The sequence below is a fragment of the Sus scrofa genome, chromosome 15 (assembly GCF_054392235.1).
Source record: "Sus scrofa isolate SSC_HxYL_T2T_F1_AM1 chromosome 15, Sscrofa_HxYL_maternal_Yorkshire_Landrace_v2.0, whole genome shotgun sequence".
Taxonomy (NCBI): domain Eukaryota; kingdom Metazoa; phylum Chordata; class Mammalia; order Artiodactyla; family Suidae; genus Sus; species Sus scrofa.
In genome coordinates, this window is record NC_139397.1 from 146,281,913 (window position 1) to 146,298,016 (window position 16,104).

The window sequence follows — 16,104 nt, forward strand, 5'->3', positions numbered from 1 at the left end:
GGAGCTACACCAGAGCCACAGCAATGTGGGATCCGAGCCGCGTCTGCGACCTACACCACAGATCATGGCAATGAAGGATCCTTAACCCACTGAATAAGGACAGGGATCGAACCCGCAACCTCATGGTTCCTAGTCGGATTCGTTAGCCGCTGAGCCACGACGGGAACTCCCATATTATTTTAAATGCAGGGACCGCTTCCAGGTACCGAATGATCCATAAATTGGGATTATAAGGGCACAGAAAAGGCTTGTGGTCCCAGGTCTGCAGACGTAGAATGTAGGGTAAACTGTCGCTGGGCCGTTTGATATTCGAGTTGTGAACTTTGCCAAGCCACGTCGAGAAAAATACCTGGACTCCACGCTTTAAAAGACCCACAGAGCCTGCGCTGGCCTCCTTCGCACGGTCCCTGGACCTCTCTCGAGGGAGACCCCTCCGCAGAGTGGCTGGCAGGGTTTGCTCAGAGGTCCGGGGAGGTGGGCCCGGGGCGGGCCGCGCCCCCACAGCACAGCCCCTGGGAGGCCCCCCTTCACCTGTGGATCAGTCAGTAACAAGAAAGGGGGAATCTACTGGCCAGGTTCCCCCAAATTCTTCCAGAGGTGGCAGTGCTTGGCTGCCCGTGCTTCATGTTGGCGCCCACCCTGCCCCGCAGGTGCGGGCCGGCTCCCTATCACCGTTTCCGTGGCCGAGAAACAGAAAGCAGCCAGTTTTGAAAAAGAGATAGAATTTCACGGTAGGGCTTATTTTGAAAAATTCTGAATTCCTTTCCAATGTATGGCAGTCCCTTCCAGAGTAAGGCAGTCCTCTGTGCCAGTCGTTCCGAGTCACGGGACACGGAGAACACTCTGTCAGACGCACCCTGGGACAGTCCTTATGAATGAAATGCCTTTGACTTTAAGGATCACCGAACACCGGAACATTGCTCTCTGTACCTTTCCACTTTATCATGTTAAAACGTGTGATTATGAAAAACTAGACTGTATAACCTAAAAGACAATTTCACAGAAAAAAAAGTAAAACCATTCAAAAAGAGTAGAAAAAAAAAAAATGGTCCCCAAATAATGGTGGCACATGCTGGTGCTGGGGAGGGGAACTGGTCTGTCTATAGAAAATCCCGTCTAAGAAGTACTTTTGGAGCTGAGCACAAAATGTAGTTCTGAGTACTTTGGGCATCTGGTGCCAAGAGGAAAGCAGTACAAGCCGTGTTGTTTTCAATTATTGGGAAGTTCTTTCGATTCTGCCTTACATCAAAATCTGCAAAATCTGGAGTTCCCGTTGTGGCTTAGTGATTAACGAACCCAACTAGGAACTATGGGGCTGCGGGTTTGATCCCTGGCCTCGCCCAGTGGGTTAAGGATCCTGCGTTACCGTGAGCTGTGGTGTAGGTCGCAGACTTGGCTCGGATCCCACGTTGCTGTGGCTGTGGTGTAGGCCGGCAGGTATAGCTCCGATTAGACCCCATAGCCTGGACACCTCCATATGCCACAGGTGTGGCCCTAAAAAGACAAAAAAAGAAAAAAAAATCTGCAAAATCATGCAGCAAGTGATGTGTCAGTTATCATCCTTCTTGTGAGACAAGTGACATGGTAACTGCCTCCTTCTTTCTCCAGAATTCTCTATTTCCACCCTGCATGGTGAGTGGGGAAGCTGGCCCTGCGCCATGTAGTCAGACCCGCATGGCTCCGAGGCTGGATCGGTGCCGGCCTGGGCCTCCTCCTCCATCTCGAGCTGAGGCCTCCTTGTCTCTGGAACTGGAGGGCCTGGGCTGGGGTCCGAGCTTGGTTCCCACAGTGTCCTCTCTGCCAGACATGCGGGCACATGACAGCACCCACCTGCCAGGCCTGGGACTGGCCGCTGAGGGCGGATGAGCTCCCAGCCACTCAGGGAGTTGGCAGTCATGCTCTCAGCAAGTTTCCGTAGGTATGAGGTTCACTCTGCCGAGGTCTGGCCGGGCTCTGGGTCTGGCCTGTTCTCATCATTTCTGTGCTGTGATTCCAAAGGGCGACTTCAGAGTATTCACGCGCCCTCGAGTCTCTGGCCTCAGTCTTCGGCCTGTGCCTGATTCCTTCCATTTCAGAGACCTTAAATGTTGCATCTATTCTTTAGATGCTCAGATTGGATATTGCAAAGGGGCGGGAAAGCAGAGTTGGTCTGCAGGAATCTCAGCCTGCATGGTTTGAAGCCCGCTGGGTCTCTGCAAAGGAGACTCAGCGATGGCGCGTAGAAGGGCGTCCAGGGTATTGGGAGGGTGCGAGAACCTGGGGGGATGGATGAGGGACATCCCTTCCGCATGGGCTTCAGTCTGATGTCTTCTCCACAGAAGGACCTCCTGGCTGCCTTCGACAGTGGGGACCAGAGGGAGTTCTTCGATTTGTGGGAGGAGCACATTCCCCGTTCCGTCCGAGACGGTGACTCCCTCGCCCAGAAGTTGGAATTCTACCTCCACATCCATTTCGCCATCTACCTTCTGAAACACTCCGTAGGGAGACCTGTAGGTTTACTGTGTCGCGTGGGTTGGTCCACATGGCGTGTGAAAGGAGAACGTTAGCGATGATGTTTTCCAAATGAGCATTCGTTTAGTCTTTTTTTTTTTGCTTTTTAGGGCCGTACCTAAATGGAGGTTCCCAGGCTAGGGGTTGAATCAGAGCTGTAGCTGCTGGACTACACCACAGCCACAGCAATGCCAGATCTGAGCCTCGCCTGTGTCCTACACTGTAGCTCACGGCAACGCTAGATCCCCGACCCACTGAGCGAAGCCAGGGATCAAACCTGCATCCTCATGGGTACTGGATGGATCGTTTCGCTGAGCCGCAACGGGATCGCCTCGGTTTAGGCTTGTGGACATTTTTTATATTGCTTCTAAGGTGTCTTCTGTCCTGATGAATGATTTTTTTTTAAAAAATCTCACTCCCAGCAGTGTATTTGCTAACTTACATGGGAAATTAATTTTCATTTCTGTGACGAAATGAAAATGGTCAACATTTTCCTGAATACCTCAAGTTTTTGAAAACTCAGCAAAACGAAGTTGCTCTGGCCCCTTAAAGTACACACACGTGGGGAGCTCCCCAGGGGTCTAGGGGTTAGGATTCAGTGCTTGCGCCGCTGCGGCCCAGGTTCAGTCCCTGCTCTGGCAACTGACATCCCACATCAAGCTGCTGAACATTGCGACCAAAAAAAAGAAAGAAAAAGTTTAACAAAAGTATATACATGTGTAGCTAAGCGAATACGTACGGAGACCACGTTTTCGGCCACATAGTACAAGATAAATTTAAGCTCAAATAGTGGAAAACTGGCATGTCCGTTTGAGTGACGAGTTGACTTTAGCCGCTGCAGTCTTCCTGCAGGTGTGGGGCTGGCGATGGGACGAGGAGAGGGAGCAGCGGCACCTGCTTTGGCGGGTGAACCGGGGGTTCAGGGGGAAGGACAGAAGGGGAGCAGGCCAGGCTGACATTGGACCACATGCCTTTGTTTCGGGGCTCCTCCACGCTGGCTTACTGTCCTGAGGATCTGTGTTCACTATTTAAAACATCAGGGCCACGGGAGGGGTTGGTGGTGGAGGGGCAGCTTTACAGGGTGGTGGCACATCACTGAGCCACCGAGTTCCTTACGATGGACTCACATAGGGGTCATCATGGGAGATTTCCATTTTCTTTGATTTTACTTTTCTCATTTTTCCATTTTGCTGTAAGATAAAAAAAAAAAAACACATTTTTAAAGTCTAGTGGTCAGAGGGGGCTTCACAGTGGCGGCGAAATGAGCTGCATTAACGAGAAGAACGGGCTTGGCCTGTGTACGGCTGTGTGGGACGGAGCAGGTGAGGCCAGGGTGGACCCTCTTGTTGAGGCCCAGGAGGAAATGGGAAGCCCGAAGGGGACGTGACTTACCCTGGATCACACGCGGACGGCGTGGAGCAAGCGAAGTCAGTTCTTGGCGTAATAAAGAAAAGGAATAATGATAGGAAAACTTCTGTTTCAAAACATGACTCCCCTGTAACTTATGGGAAGTTCCCATTGTGGCTCAATGGGACCCAACGTTGTCTCTGTAAGGATTCGGGTTTGATCCCTTGGTGGGTTACGGATCCAGTGTTGCCTCAAGCTGTGGCCTAAGTCAGAGATGAAGCTCTGATTTGACCCGTGGCCCAGGAACTTGCATATGCCACAGGTGCAGTGGTAAAAAGAAAAAAAAAATTGTAAGGAAATTTGGAATGCAGGCAAATATTAATTTATGCAATCTGAAATACAAAAACCCATATACCTATCTGGGAGTTCCCATCATGGCTCAGTGGTTAACGAACCCAACTAGCATCCATGAGGACGCAGGTTTGATCCCTGTTCTTGCTCAGTGGGTTAAGGATCTGGTGTTGCTGTGAGCTGTGGCAAAGGTGGCCAACTCAGCTCAGATCCCACATTGCTGTGGCTGTGGTGTAGGCCGGCGGCTACAGCTCTGATTCGACCCCTAGCCTGGGAACCTCCATGTGCTGCCAAGGTGGCACTAAAAAACAGAAACAAAACAAAAACCCATGTGCCTATCTGATAGTGGGGAATTGGTTAAATAAATTATGAGAGTCCCACAAGATAAGGTTTGGTCCTGCCATTAAGAATAATGTTTTGGAGTTCCCGTCATGGCGCAGTGGTTAACGAATCTGACTAGGAACCATGAGGTTGCAGGTTCAATCCCTGGCCTTGCTCAGTGGGTCGAGCATCCGGCGTTGCTGTGAGCTGTGGTGTAGCTTGCAGACTTGGCTCGGATCCCGAGTTGTTGTGGCTCTGGCGTAGGCCGGTGGCTACAGCTCTGTTTAGACCCCTAGCCTGGGAACCTCATATGCCTCAGGAGCGGCCCTAGAAAAGGCAAAAAGACCAAAAAAAAAAAAAAAAAAAAAAGAATAATGTTTTGGAGTTCCCATCGTGGCACAGTGGTTAACGAATCCGACTAGGAACCATGAGGTGTGGGTTCCATCCCTGGCCTTGCTCAGTGGGTTAAGGATCCGGCGTTGCTGTGAGCTGTGGTGTAGGTCACAGACGCAGCTTCGATCCCGCATTGCTGTGGCTCTGGTTTATAGGCTGGTGGCTACAGCTCCAATTCGACCCCCAGCCTGGGAACCTCCATATGCTGCAGTGTGGCCCTAAAAAGACCAAAATAATAATAATAATAATAAAGTTTTTGAAGAATTTTAAGGATATGGAAAGTGGTGATAATTAAGTGAAAAGGCAGCATTTGAGCAGCGTATATACCTAGTTCTCTGATATTCCTGACAGTGGCACAAAGGGGTGAAACTGGGGGGAGGTGGGAGGTGACACTAGGATGATCGGGTACAGGACAGAGGCCAGGCCAAATGTGGAGGATGCCAGCACCGGGGCTGGAACTGAAGGGGCCTCGGGGAGAGGCGGGTACACGGGCAGCAAGTAGGAGACTCAGCCAAGATCCCCGCTTCTCCCCGCTGCCTCGTAGGACAAGGAGGAACTGGATGAGAGGATTTCCTATTTCAAAACCTACCTGGAGACCAAAGGGGCAGCGCTGAGCCAGACCACGGAGTTCCTCCCTTTCTATGCGCTGCCGTTTGTTCCCAAGCCTGCGGCGCACCCGTCCTTCAAAGAGCTCTTCCAGGTGAGTGACAGCCTCTGAGTCTCGCAGCAGATCTCGGGCGGCGTTGTGTATGCTGATGGCTGCTGCATGATGCTGCAAAAACACTAAAACTTGGCTTAGGTTATGTTTTTAAAAGGGTGTGCAGATAACTTGCTTTAACAAACTTTCCTAGTGCCATAACATGGGAATTTTTGGTTGCACCCAGACCGGTTAACCCAGACTAACATAAATATTTTATAATATACTAACCTCCAAAATCATTCTGTGTAAACTTTTGCTGTACTGAAACGATCATATCCTAATTTACAGTGCAGATTAGTAGTCCTAAAAAAAAAAAACCCAACACACTAGGCTACTTTACGCAACACCGGCCGTGTATATTTTGATTTGTGCTAAAATTCTCACTTACTTTTATATGATTACTTGCCTGTGTACTATATTATTTCTTCAGACTATTTGCCTCTAGCCCTTTTAATTGTTTTATTTCATTTTAGTTAACAGTGGGGCATAACTATAAATAAGATTTACCTATTAAGGTAATTTTTGTTGATTTACTAAAATTAATGTGTCCCACTGACAGGTTTATGGACCTGTACTTAGAGACAAATATTTTGATGTAAATAGATACTTTTTCTAAAGACCTCACACCCTTTGCAAGACTTTGTATGGCGCTTACTCCCTGCATCAAACAGCAGGTACAGTTCTCCTTCCAAAGCCGGAACGTTTCCGGTTCTGCTCTGATTCACTAAAGGAAATTTCATCACTCCTGAGTAGCGGCTGCTCAACGGAAGGTCAGGTGGTTGACGGATGTCCTCGGAGCCAGCTTGTTGCAGAGCATCGCGGTTGAATGCTGTGCTTGGGGTGTTTTGGGGCCATCCCCAAATTATTTTATTTATTTATTTGTCTTTTTAGGGCCGCACTCTCGGCATATGGAGGTTCCCAGGCTAGGGGTCGAATCAGAGCTGTAGCCACCGGCCTACACCACAGCCACAGTAACGTGGGATCGGAGCTGCGTCTGCCACCTACACCACAGCTCATGGCAACGCCGGATCCTTAACCCACTGAGCGAGGCCAGGGATCGAACCCAAGTCCTCACAGATACTAGTTGGGTTCGTTAACTGCTGAGCCACAATGGGAACTCCGTGTTTGTTTGTTTGTTTGTTTGTTTGTTTATTTGGCTGCACCCATGGCATACGGAAGTTCCCAGGCCACAGACTGAATCTGAGCCACAGCTTCGACCCTATGCCATAGCCGTAGCAACACCAGGTCCTTAACCTACTATGCCGTGGTGGGAACTCCATGAGATAAATAATTTGTTTTTAAGGAACGTATCAAACTAACAGTATGTGATAACGCTAGACATGATGGAGTATTTGAGACAGATAACAGCTTCTTTCTTTTCCCTTATGAGGTTTGTGGAAGTGAGTCTCTTCTGGAGCCTTTTACAAACTTAGTGATAATTGTGTATGCTTCCTAGCACCACCTATGCGTAAACTGTACTGAATTGCTTTTGGTAGTCAACCCGATAAGGTTACCTGTCATGCTCGTGTTTAAATCACGTGAAATATTCAAATCCCATACAGGGTTATTTTTTCCCTGTTTACAAAAGTACTCTGTTCTTTGCTCCTCCTGTGGGCTCTTGAATTTTCTATAAATGAACTGATCAGATGTTCTAACACCTGCTTTTTACAGCATCACACCCCTGGCAAGACATCTTGCTTCTGATTTCGGTGACCGTGGCAGAGTTATTTAACCCTAAAAAGGCCACAGCTTGACAATGTGTATTGGCATTTAATGATTGGTGCTTTTCTGTTTTTCCTTTGTTTTTTTTTTTCCTTTTCTTTCAGGATTCTTGGTCTCCAGAATTAAAGCTGAAGTTGGAAAAGTTCCTGGCTTTAATATTTAAGGCCAGTAACATGCCAAAGCTTTTCACATTATATGTATCCTTTTGAACCAAGTGGAGACCAGCTCTGGCATTAGGACAGTGCCCTGGCCGGGGCAGCCTCAGCGGGGAAGATGGTAGCAGTGGTGCTTTCATACTTCAAAGTGAGCGAAGCATTAATGGGAGCACATGCCAAGACCACGAAAGGTTTGACCTCTGTGGTGTTGGGTGTCTGAGACTTGGCTAGGGTCTTATTTTCATGTCGTGTGCCTAGCTGCTGTCTGAGTAGGAGAAAAAAAGTCTGTCTTCTTGGAGAAGAACTTTTTGGAAGAACTGGCCCTTTGCAGAAGATCTATCACTTTTAAGGCCTGGAGACCAGGGCAAGTGGACAAGTCATGTATACCTTATTCAAACTGGGACTTTGAAAAAAGCAGCTTTCCTGATGTATCATTGACACACCATGAAATTTACCCCAGGGAAGCATATTATTTAATGATTTTTAGCAAATGCATAGAATTGTGCAGCCATCGCCACAATCTACTTTAAATAGGGACGCTTTTTTTTTTTTTTTTTTTTTTTTTTTTTTTTGTCTTTTTGTTGTTGTTGTTGTTGCTATTTCTTGGGCCGCTCCTGCGGCATATGGAGGTTCCCAGGCTAGGGGTTGAATCGGAGCTGTAGCCACCGGCCTACGCCAGAGCCACAGCAACGCGGGATCTGAGCCGCGTCTGCAACCTACACCACAGCTCACGGCAACGCCGGATCCTTAACCCACTGAGCAAGGGCAGGAACCGAACCCCCAACCTCATGGTTCCTAGTCGGATTCGTTAACCACTGCACCACCAAGGGAACTCCGAGCTTGTTAGTCTTTAAAGATGCTCATCTCCTTTTATTCTGAACAAGAATCTCTCAAAAGTTATTTCACAACAAGAATATAGCATTTTGAATTATAAAGCTAGGGTTTGTTTTGTTTAACTTAATTTAAAAAATAACCTACTTTGCTGCATAATACATTCTGCTTCCTTTCTAATTCCAAAGCACTGGTCTCTCTTTTCCTGACTGAACTCCTCTGTCCCTGGGATTTTGTGACACATTTCTTCTGCTTTAGCTTCCTGAGCCTTCAGTGGCTCCTGTTTGCTTGAATTCAACACCTCAGCCTCATGTTGAGACTGTCCACAGTCAGGCTGAATACAGCTCTTCTCTCTGCAATTTTTTCTTTTTTTTCTTTTTTTTTTGGATGCACCCTTGTCATGGAGAAGTTCCCAGGCCAGGAATCGAACTCGCGCCATAGCAACAACTCGAGCCACACCAGTGACAACGCCAGATCCTTAACCCACTGAACCACCAGGGAACTCCTTCTCTCTGCTCTTATATCCTTAAGGTTTTCTTCAAATACTTCCCTCTGCCCATATACCATTATGTTTGCATATCCAGTTCTTCTTTCCTTCTTAGAGGTCCACATAAAACAACAGTTCTCAGTGAAATTAAGACTTTCCCAACCTGGCTGATGATTATTTTAATACTCTTAAAAAGCATTTCTTAAAAGTAGTGGGTACCAGGGAGTTCCCTGGCAGCCTAGCACTTAAGGATCTGGCCTTGTCACTGCTGTGGCTCTAGTTACACCTGTGGCGTGGGTTGGATCCCTGGCTTGGGAACTTCCGCATGCTGTGGGCACAGCCAAAAAAAAAGTAATGGGTACCAATAAAGACTCTTAATAAAAGAAATTATTTACATAGTAAATCATATTAGTGACATTAATAATAGCACCCGCTTCATAGAAATAATATGAGGATTGAGTTCATACATGAAAAACTTGCTTAAAATGGTCTAACACATAGTAAGCAGTTGATAACTGTTAGCTGTTAGTGTTATAGTTTACAAATACTTGTCAACTTTTATCCTCTTCAACGTGCCTTGAAGCAAATACACCAAAATGTAGCAGGTCACTGTAAACGTCATTCCTTTCTCTTCTTCGTCACGTGGAGATATTTGGAGTTCAGTTCAACACATATATTCGGTTGAATATTGTGCTGGGAATTAGGGATCCAAAGAAAAGGCTAAGACATCGTTTAAGGTCTTAACCCAAGTTGGAGTTTTGAACCGTGAAGTGGGCGTCTGTGGGGCAGACAGCCTGAGGGATCGGCGTTCCAGGTGGAGGGAACAGCTCGTACGGTGTGTTTGGGAGACCATGAAGAATTCAGTGTTACTGGCGTAGAAGGATTGAGCTAGAGAAAGGCAGACTAGACAGAGGCCAGCACAGGAAGCTTCCTGTGAGACCCCGTAAGTAACGAGGGGCCTTTGAAGCGTTTTGAGGAGGACAACATGCTCACGTTGACATTTTTAAAAAATCGCTCGGGAGTTCCTGTCGTGGCGCAGTGGTTAACGAATCCTACTAGGAACCATGAGGCTGCGGGTTCAATCCCTGGCCTTGATCAGTGGGTTAAGGATTTGTTGTTGCTGTGAGCTGTGGTGTAGGTCACAGATGCAGCTTGGATCTGGCGTTGTTGTGGCTCTGGCGTAGGCTGGCAGCTGCAGCTCCAATTGGACCCCTGGCCTGGGAACCTCCATATGCTGCAGGTGTGGCCCTAAAAAGCAAAAAAAAAAAAAAAAAAATAATAGTAATAATAAAATAAATCACTCTTCTTTTATTCCTGGTTATAATATTGATCATATTCCTTATAGAATATTTGGAAAGGATAAAAATGCTTTTATATACACACATATACCCCAAAGTATATAACGTTTGTCATAAATAAGGATAGATACTCATTTGTGTTTGTGTACTTTTAAATGTTTTTATCAAATGAAGAGAGCATTTTCTCCTGTCTTTAAATATTCTTCAAAAATAGGTTATTTCCTTGAAAGTTTCAATAGTGAATTATCATGTGATCCAGCATTTCCACTCCTAGCTGTGTACTCCGGAGAAATGAAAACACCTGTCTACACAGCAACTTGTACCTGCGTGATCACAGTAGTATTATTTAAAATAGCCCCAAAGTGCCAAAACCCAGATGTGCCTCAGCTGGTGAATACATGAACAAAACGTGGCACATCCACTCAGGGGACTATTATTTGGCAATAAAAGTGAATGAGTTACTGATCTGTGCTACAACATTGATGAGTCTTGAAAACTTTGTAGAAAATGAAAGACGCCAGACACAAAAGGTACTTACTGTCTGATTCCATTTGTATGAAAGGGCCATGAGAGGCAAGTTCATAGAGCACAGATTAGATTAGCGGCTGCCTAGGGCTGGGAGAGGGGTGAGCGTGGGGGTGGCTGCCAATGGGCTGCTTTTGTTGGGTGATGAGAATGTTCCCCAACTGATTGTAGCAATGGTTGCACAATTCTATGAATAGACTGAAAATCACTGAAATGTTCACTTTACGTGGGTGAGTCATCTCATATGGGAATTACAGCTCAGGAAAGCTGTTACCCCCCAAATGAAGAAAACCCAAATAAGCCAGGGGAACACTTCGCCTTCAGCCACAAGGCCAGATGTGAGGGAGCCGAGGTTCAAACCCGGGAACCAGGCACCAGAGTCTGTGGACATAGCTGCTGTCCTGGGATGTTTTCAATCTCAGTCTCAATCTCCTTAGGCTAAGGTTTTAGCATTGAAATTGCAGAGTTAAAGGGTTTGAATTCAGATTTGCATTTTGAGTCCAACATTTTGGTAGCCGTGGGGAAGGTTTTGAAGGGCTAAGGAGGCCAGATAGGGGGCTGTTGGCTGTGCAGAGCAGTGCCTGAGATGGAGAGAGGAGCGTTTGTTTGAGAATGTGGCATCCAAGTATCAAGAAATGTCTCGGCTATTTAGAGCAGTATTAAGAAGAAGCCCTCTTCTTGGGAGTTCCCTTTGTGGCTCAGTGGTTAATGAATCCACCTAGGAACCATGAGGTTGTGGGTTCGATCCCTGGCCTTGCTCAGTGGGTTAAGGATCCGGCATTGCTGTGGCTCTGGCGTAGGCCGGTGGCTCCAGCTCCGATTGGACCCCTAGCCTGGGAACCTCCATATGCTGCGGGAGCAGCCCTAGAAAAGACAAAAAAAAAAAGTGCCCTTCTCTATCCTGAGATTTCTTTTTCATTTTCTTTTTTTTTTTTTTAACCACACTGAGGTTCTTTCTCAGATTGGCCAACACAGTGCGAGATGTTTTTGAGCACATCTGCTGAAAGCCAGCCTGTTTTCCTCAACTTCTTTTCATCCCAGAAGGAGAATGGACAAAGCAACAAAGGTAAATCCTCTAGATTAACATGTTGTCAGTAAGAACTTTGCCAAGTCGAGTTTTAAGTAATGAAATGGAGAGAATTCCCCAGACTTGGCAGACGAAGGCTTTAAAAATCTAAATATTTAGGACATGCTTTGCAGTCGTCTGCATTCCTTGAGGCCCACTGTTCAGGGTGGCTGGTATCCTTACGCGCTTTGTCTTGTGTGTCAGGTAACTGGGTCATGGAGAAATGAAGCGAAGCCAAGCAGATGCCAGAGCGATGTAACTGCGGTAGCAGCAAGAAGACAGAGGAGCGTGGGCGGGGAGAGACTTATTTATTTTAGCATCTTTCACTTCTACCTTGAATAGTCTAACAAGGTCTTTCTTCTCTCAGGAGCAGTGTGAAGGGACCCATTCTTATAAAGCAGTTCCATCTTTTACATTCAAAGTAGGACTTTCCATCTTAAGTTTTTAGCATCAGATGATGGTTTTCCGTGACTAGTAATCTTTACCAGACCCATTCATTTCCCAGAAAGGTGAGAAAAACTGTAGTTAACGTGAAATCAGCAGCCACGGTTGGGGTCCTTCGAGGGAGTTTTATCTTTGATGCCACATTATGAAAACCGCTTGCATTATTCTGCTGGAAAGGACATGCGAGGTGCCTTTGATCGCCGTTGAGGGCACGATCCTCCATTCCCAGCAGGTGGAGTGTTACTCCATGAAATAGCACATTCGCCCTTTTCACAGTCCTGTTAGACAGGCTTTCAAAACTTTCTGCCATTGTTTTTGTTTCCTTTTAGAGAATTAAAGTTTCTTTCTTTCTTTTTTTTTTTTTTTTTTTTTTTTTTTTTTTTTTTTGTCTTTTTAGGGCTGCACCTGCGGCATATGGAGGTTCCCAGGCTAGGGGTCAACTCGGAGCTGCAGCTGCTGGCCTGCACCACAGCCACAGCAACTCAGGATCTGAGCTGCATCTGCCACCTACACCACAGCTCACAGCAACGCCGGATCCTCAACCCACTGGGCAAGGCCAGGGATCAAACCTGCATCCTCATGGATGCTAGTCAGATTTGTTGACCACTGAGCCACGACGGGAACTCCCGAGAAAGTTTTCTGAAGAAAAGATGCATCCGTACATTATTTAGCTCTTTGCTTTCTAGGGAGTTGACGGATGAGCAGAGCTCCAGGTTTGGGTCATGCGAGGGCCTCAGTAGCTTCAGCTCAGAAGAGTGGGAGTGTCTGTTCCCGCCCCTTGTAGCCTCGTGTGTCTGCAGCCCAGCAGCTCTACACGTGGGCCACCCCTGCTGTAGTGCCGTGGGGGCCCCTCCTGGAGGAGTAGGAGGGCTCAGAATCAGCTCCCTCAGCCTGTGCCAGAACACGGAGGAGCAGGCTCTGGTGTGGCCTGGTGGGGTCCACGGGGAACACTGGGTGACTCTGCCCAGCACAGTTACACCGAGGATGAGTCCCCAGGCCTGCAGCTCCTCAGGCCTGCTCCCTGCTGTGCTAGTACAGTGCTGGGCCTTGGCCAGCTTGGGTCCGGTACCAGTATTCTCACGTTCAGCACGGTGGGAGTTCTTCATTTGAGCTGGGCACGTGGATCTTGCCCAACAAGTCCTGGAAATGCTCCTTTGCCTCCCTATTTTTTTTTTTTTTTCTTCTTTTGGCCATGCCCACAGTGTGCAGACGTTCCCAGGCCAGGGATCAAACCCGCACCAAAGCAGTAACGCTGGATCCTTAACTGCTAGGCTACCAGGGAACTCCTGCCTCACTGTTTCTATCTCTCTTGCTGCCTAGCAAACCGCCTCAGGCTTAGTGTCATAAAAGAGCAATGTCTAGGAGTTCCCGTTGTGGCTCAGCTGAAATGGACCCAACTAGTATCCATGAGGATTCAGGTTCAATCCCTAGCCTCGTTTGGTGGGTTAAGGATCTGGCGTTGCCGTGAGCTGTGGTGTAGGTCGCAGACACGGCTCAGATCTGGCGTGGCTGTGGCTGTGGTGTAGGCTGGCAGCTATAGATCCGATTCGACCCCTAGCCTGGGAACTTCCACATGCCATGGGTGTGGCCCTAAAAAAGCAAAAAAATAAAAAAGCACTGTCCATTTATTATTATTATTATTATCATCTTGCATGGCCTGGGAGTTGTGGGCTCACTTAGTTCTTCCTCGGGTGTCTGCCGGGTACAGACAAAGCCAGGCAGAGCCATCTCCAAGGCTTCCTCCCCCATGTGCACAGGTCTGGTGGCTGGTGCTGGCTGTGGGCCGGGCTCTCAGCAAAGGCCCTAGGCCAGAACACCCATGTGGACTCTCCATGCGGCTGGGGCCGCCTCAGGGCCTGGCGGCTGGGTTCCCACCCAGGGTGGATGTCCCCAGAGGAGGCCGGTGGAAGCTGTGTCACCTTTTTCAAACCCGGTCTCTGAAGTAACTGTCATTTCTGCTGCATTCTTAGCACATTCCTGAGGCCAGCCCGCACTCAAAGGAAGGAGAGTTACGGGCCACCCCTTGATGGGAAGGCGTGGAAAGACGTCGCCGTTGTTGCTTAAAACCACCCCTCTACCTGCGTTCTTTGGGTCCCAGAGAACTGGGACCTTCTTAACTGGATGTGTTTTGTCCTCGTTTGGATTTGGTCTTTGGACTCCTAGGTGTTGGGGGCGGGAAGGCAGTGAGAAACGTCTCCTGGATTCTTGAGTTTCTTCCAGTCTCTGTCACCCCAGCATCCCCTGAAGTTTGGGAGGACGGCTTTTTGCTTGGAGCTATTTATGCCTCTGATAAGCGGCCCAGTTTTGCAGATAAATAGACATGGGGCTGGGTGCAAGCAGAGGAGCTGTACTTTTCCACAGATCTTTCATTTGGTGTTGAGCAAGGAGACTAGGGTTTTCGAGCCTTCTCTGAGTTTGTTTGGAACAGACTCTGCTGTGGACAGCCAAGCTGCATGTGGAACTGCGTCTGGCAGGCATGGTGTGCGTCTGTGCAGGATAAACCCCCGAATGCAGTACTGCCGTGGAGATCAGGGATTAGCGCCATAGGGCGCTTGTACCTGAGGCCCAGGCCCAGTGTCACGATAGCTAGTTGTCCCCACTTTGTCCCTCCTTCTAGTAGCTAAGGCTGTAATGACCACATGGCACAGACAAGCCCCCAGTTTAATTTAATCCTAGACCCAGGTGTTTTTGTTGTTTGGTTGCTTATGGCGGCACCTGCACCATATGGAAGTTCCAAGGCCAGGGATTGAATTCAAGCCGCAGCTGCGACCTCCACCAGAGCCGAAGCAACACTGGATTCTTAACCCAGTGGCCAGGGCCGGGGATTGAACCCGCACCTCAGCAGCTACCTGACCTGCTGCAGAGGTGTTGCCAGATCCTTAACCGCAAACCCCAGGTGTCATTTTTTAAATGGAAGGGTTGAAAAATATCATGTATCCTGAAAGGAAGATTTCATGGGTAAAGTGGGATTTCCAAGGGATGCTTTTGAAGAAGGTAAGAAAAGTATTTGGAGTGGCAAAGTCAAAAGGAATTATATTAAAAATGGTATTTAGGAGTTCCCATCGTGGCTCAGTGGTTAACGAATCTGACTAGGAACCATGAGGTTGCGGGTTCGATCCCTGGCCTTGCTCAGTGGGCTAAGGATCTGGCGTTGCGGTGAGCTGTGGTGTAGGTCGCAGATGCGACTCGGATCCCAAGTTGCTGTGGCTCTGACACAGGCTGGTGGCTACAGCTCCAATTAGACCCCTAGCCTGGGAACTTCCATATGCCGTAGGAGCGGCCCAAGAAAATGGCAAAAAGACAAAAAAATTAAAAAATAAAAATAAATAAAAAATAAAAATAAAAATGGTATTTAGAATAAAAGCTTAGGTTGGCAGTGTAGCATGTTGGCTTGCTTCTTTCTTTCTTTTCTTTTTTTTTGTCTTTTAGGGCCGCACCTGCGGCACATGGAAGTTCCCAGGCTGGGGGTTTAATCGGAACTGCAGCTACCGATCTACACCACAGCCACAGCAGTGCAGGATCTGAGCCGAGTCTGTGACCTACACTACAGCTCATAGCAGCACCAGATCCTTAACCCACTGAGCAGGGCCAGGGATTGAACCCTCGTCCTCGTGGATCCTAGCTGAGTCCTAGTCAAGTTCGTTAACCACTGAACCAGGATGGGAACTCCTTGGATCGGTACTCTCACTCAGCCATCTAAAAGGGATATAGACATAGTATCTTTTAGCATTTTTGGCATTGATCAATTTGGCCCTTTCAGAAAATGGGGAGCTGATCATATTTCTAGAGTTCAGAGCTGTAAGTAGTGTTTTTAAAACTGGTGACCTATATTCCTAGTTATAAGCCTTCACTTTCTTCATCCAGTATTTGTGAATTATAATAGCAAAGAGCCAAATTATATCTGAACACAAAGGTAAAAGAGTGTATGATATTGCAGGGATAGAGTGACTCATTTTAGCTTTTTTTTTTTTTTT

At 47.6% G+C, this 16,104-nt stretch overlaps 1 protein-coding gene across 27 annotated transcripts in view; it reads left to right on the forward strand.

The window, feature by feature from the left end:
• The window catches only part of ARMC9 (armadillo repeat containing 9), a 170,559-nt gene that overhangs the window by 17,502 nt on the left and 136,953 nt on the right, over positions 1-16,104 (forward strand). For 16 of the 27 annotated variants that reach the window (XR_014830205.1, XR_014830204.1, XR_014830203.1 and 13 more), the window contains 4 exons: positions 2,319-2,489; positions 5,447-5,602; positions 7,429-7,521; positions 11,662-11,686. Coding sequence is in view for 20 of the 27 variants with exons in the window: in XM_085000635.1 (XP_084856761.1) it covers positions 2,319-2,489; positions 5,447-5,602; positions 7,429-7,521; positions 11,662-11,686 (445 nt within the window). In the remaining 7 variants the exon portion in view is untranslated. Of the gene's footprint in view, positions 1-2,318; positions 2,490-5,446; positions 6,495-7,428; positions 7,671-11,452; positions 11,687-16,104 lie in introns of all 27 variants that reach the window. The other 11 variants (XM_085000639.1, XM_085000641.1, XM_085000637.1 and 8 more) reach the window with 6 other exon arrangements.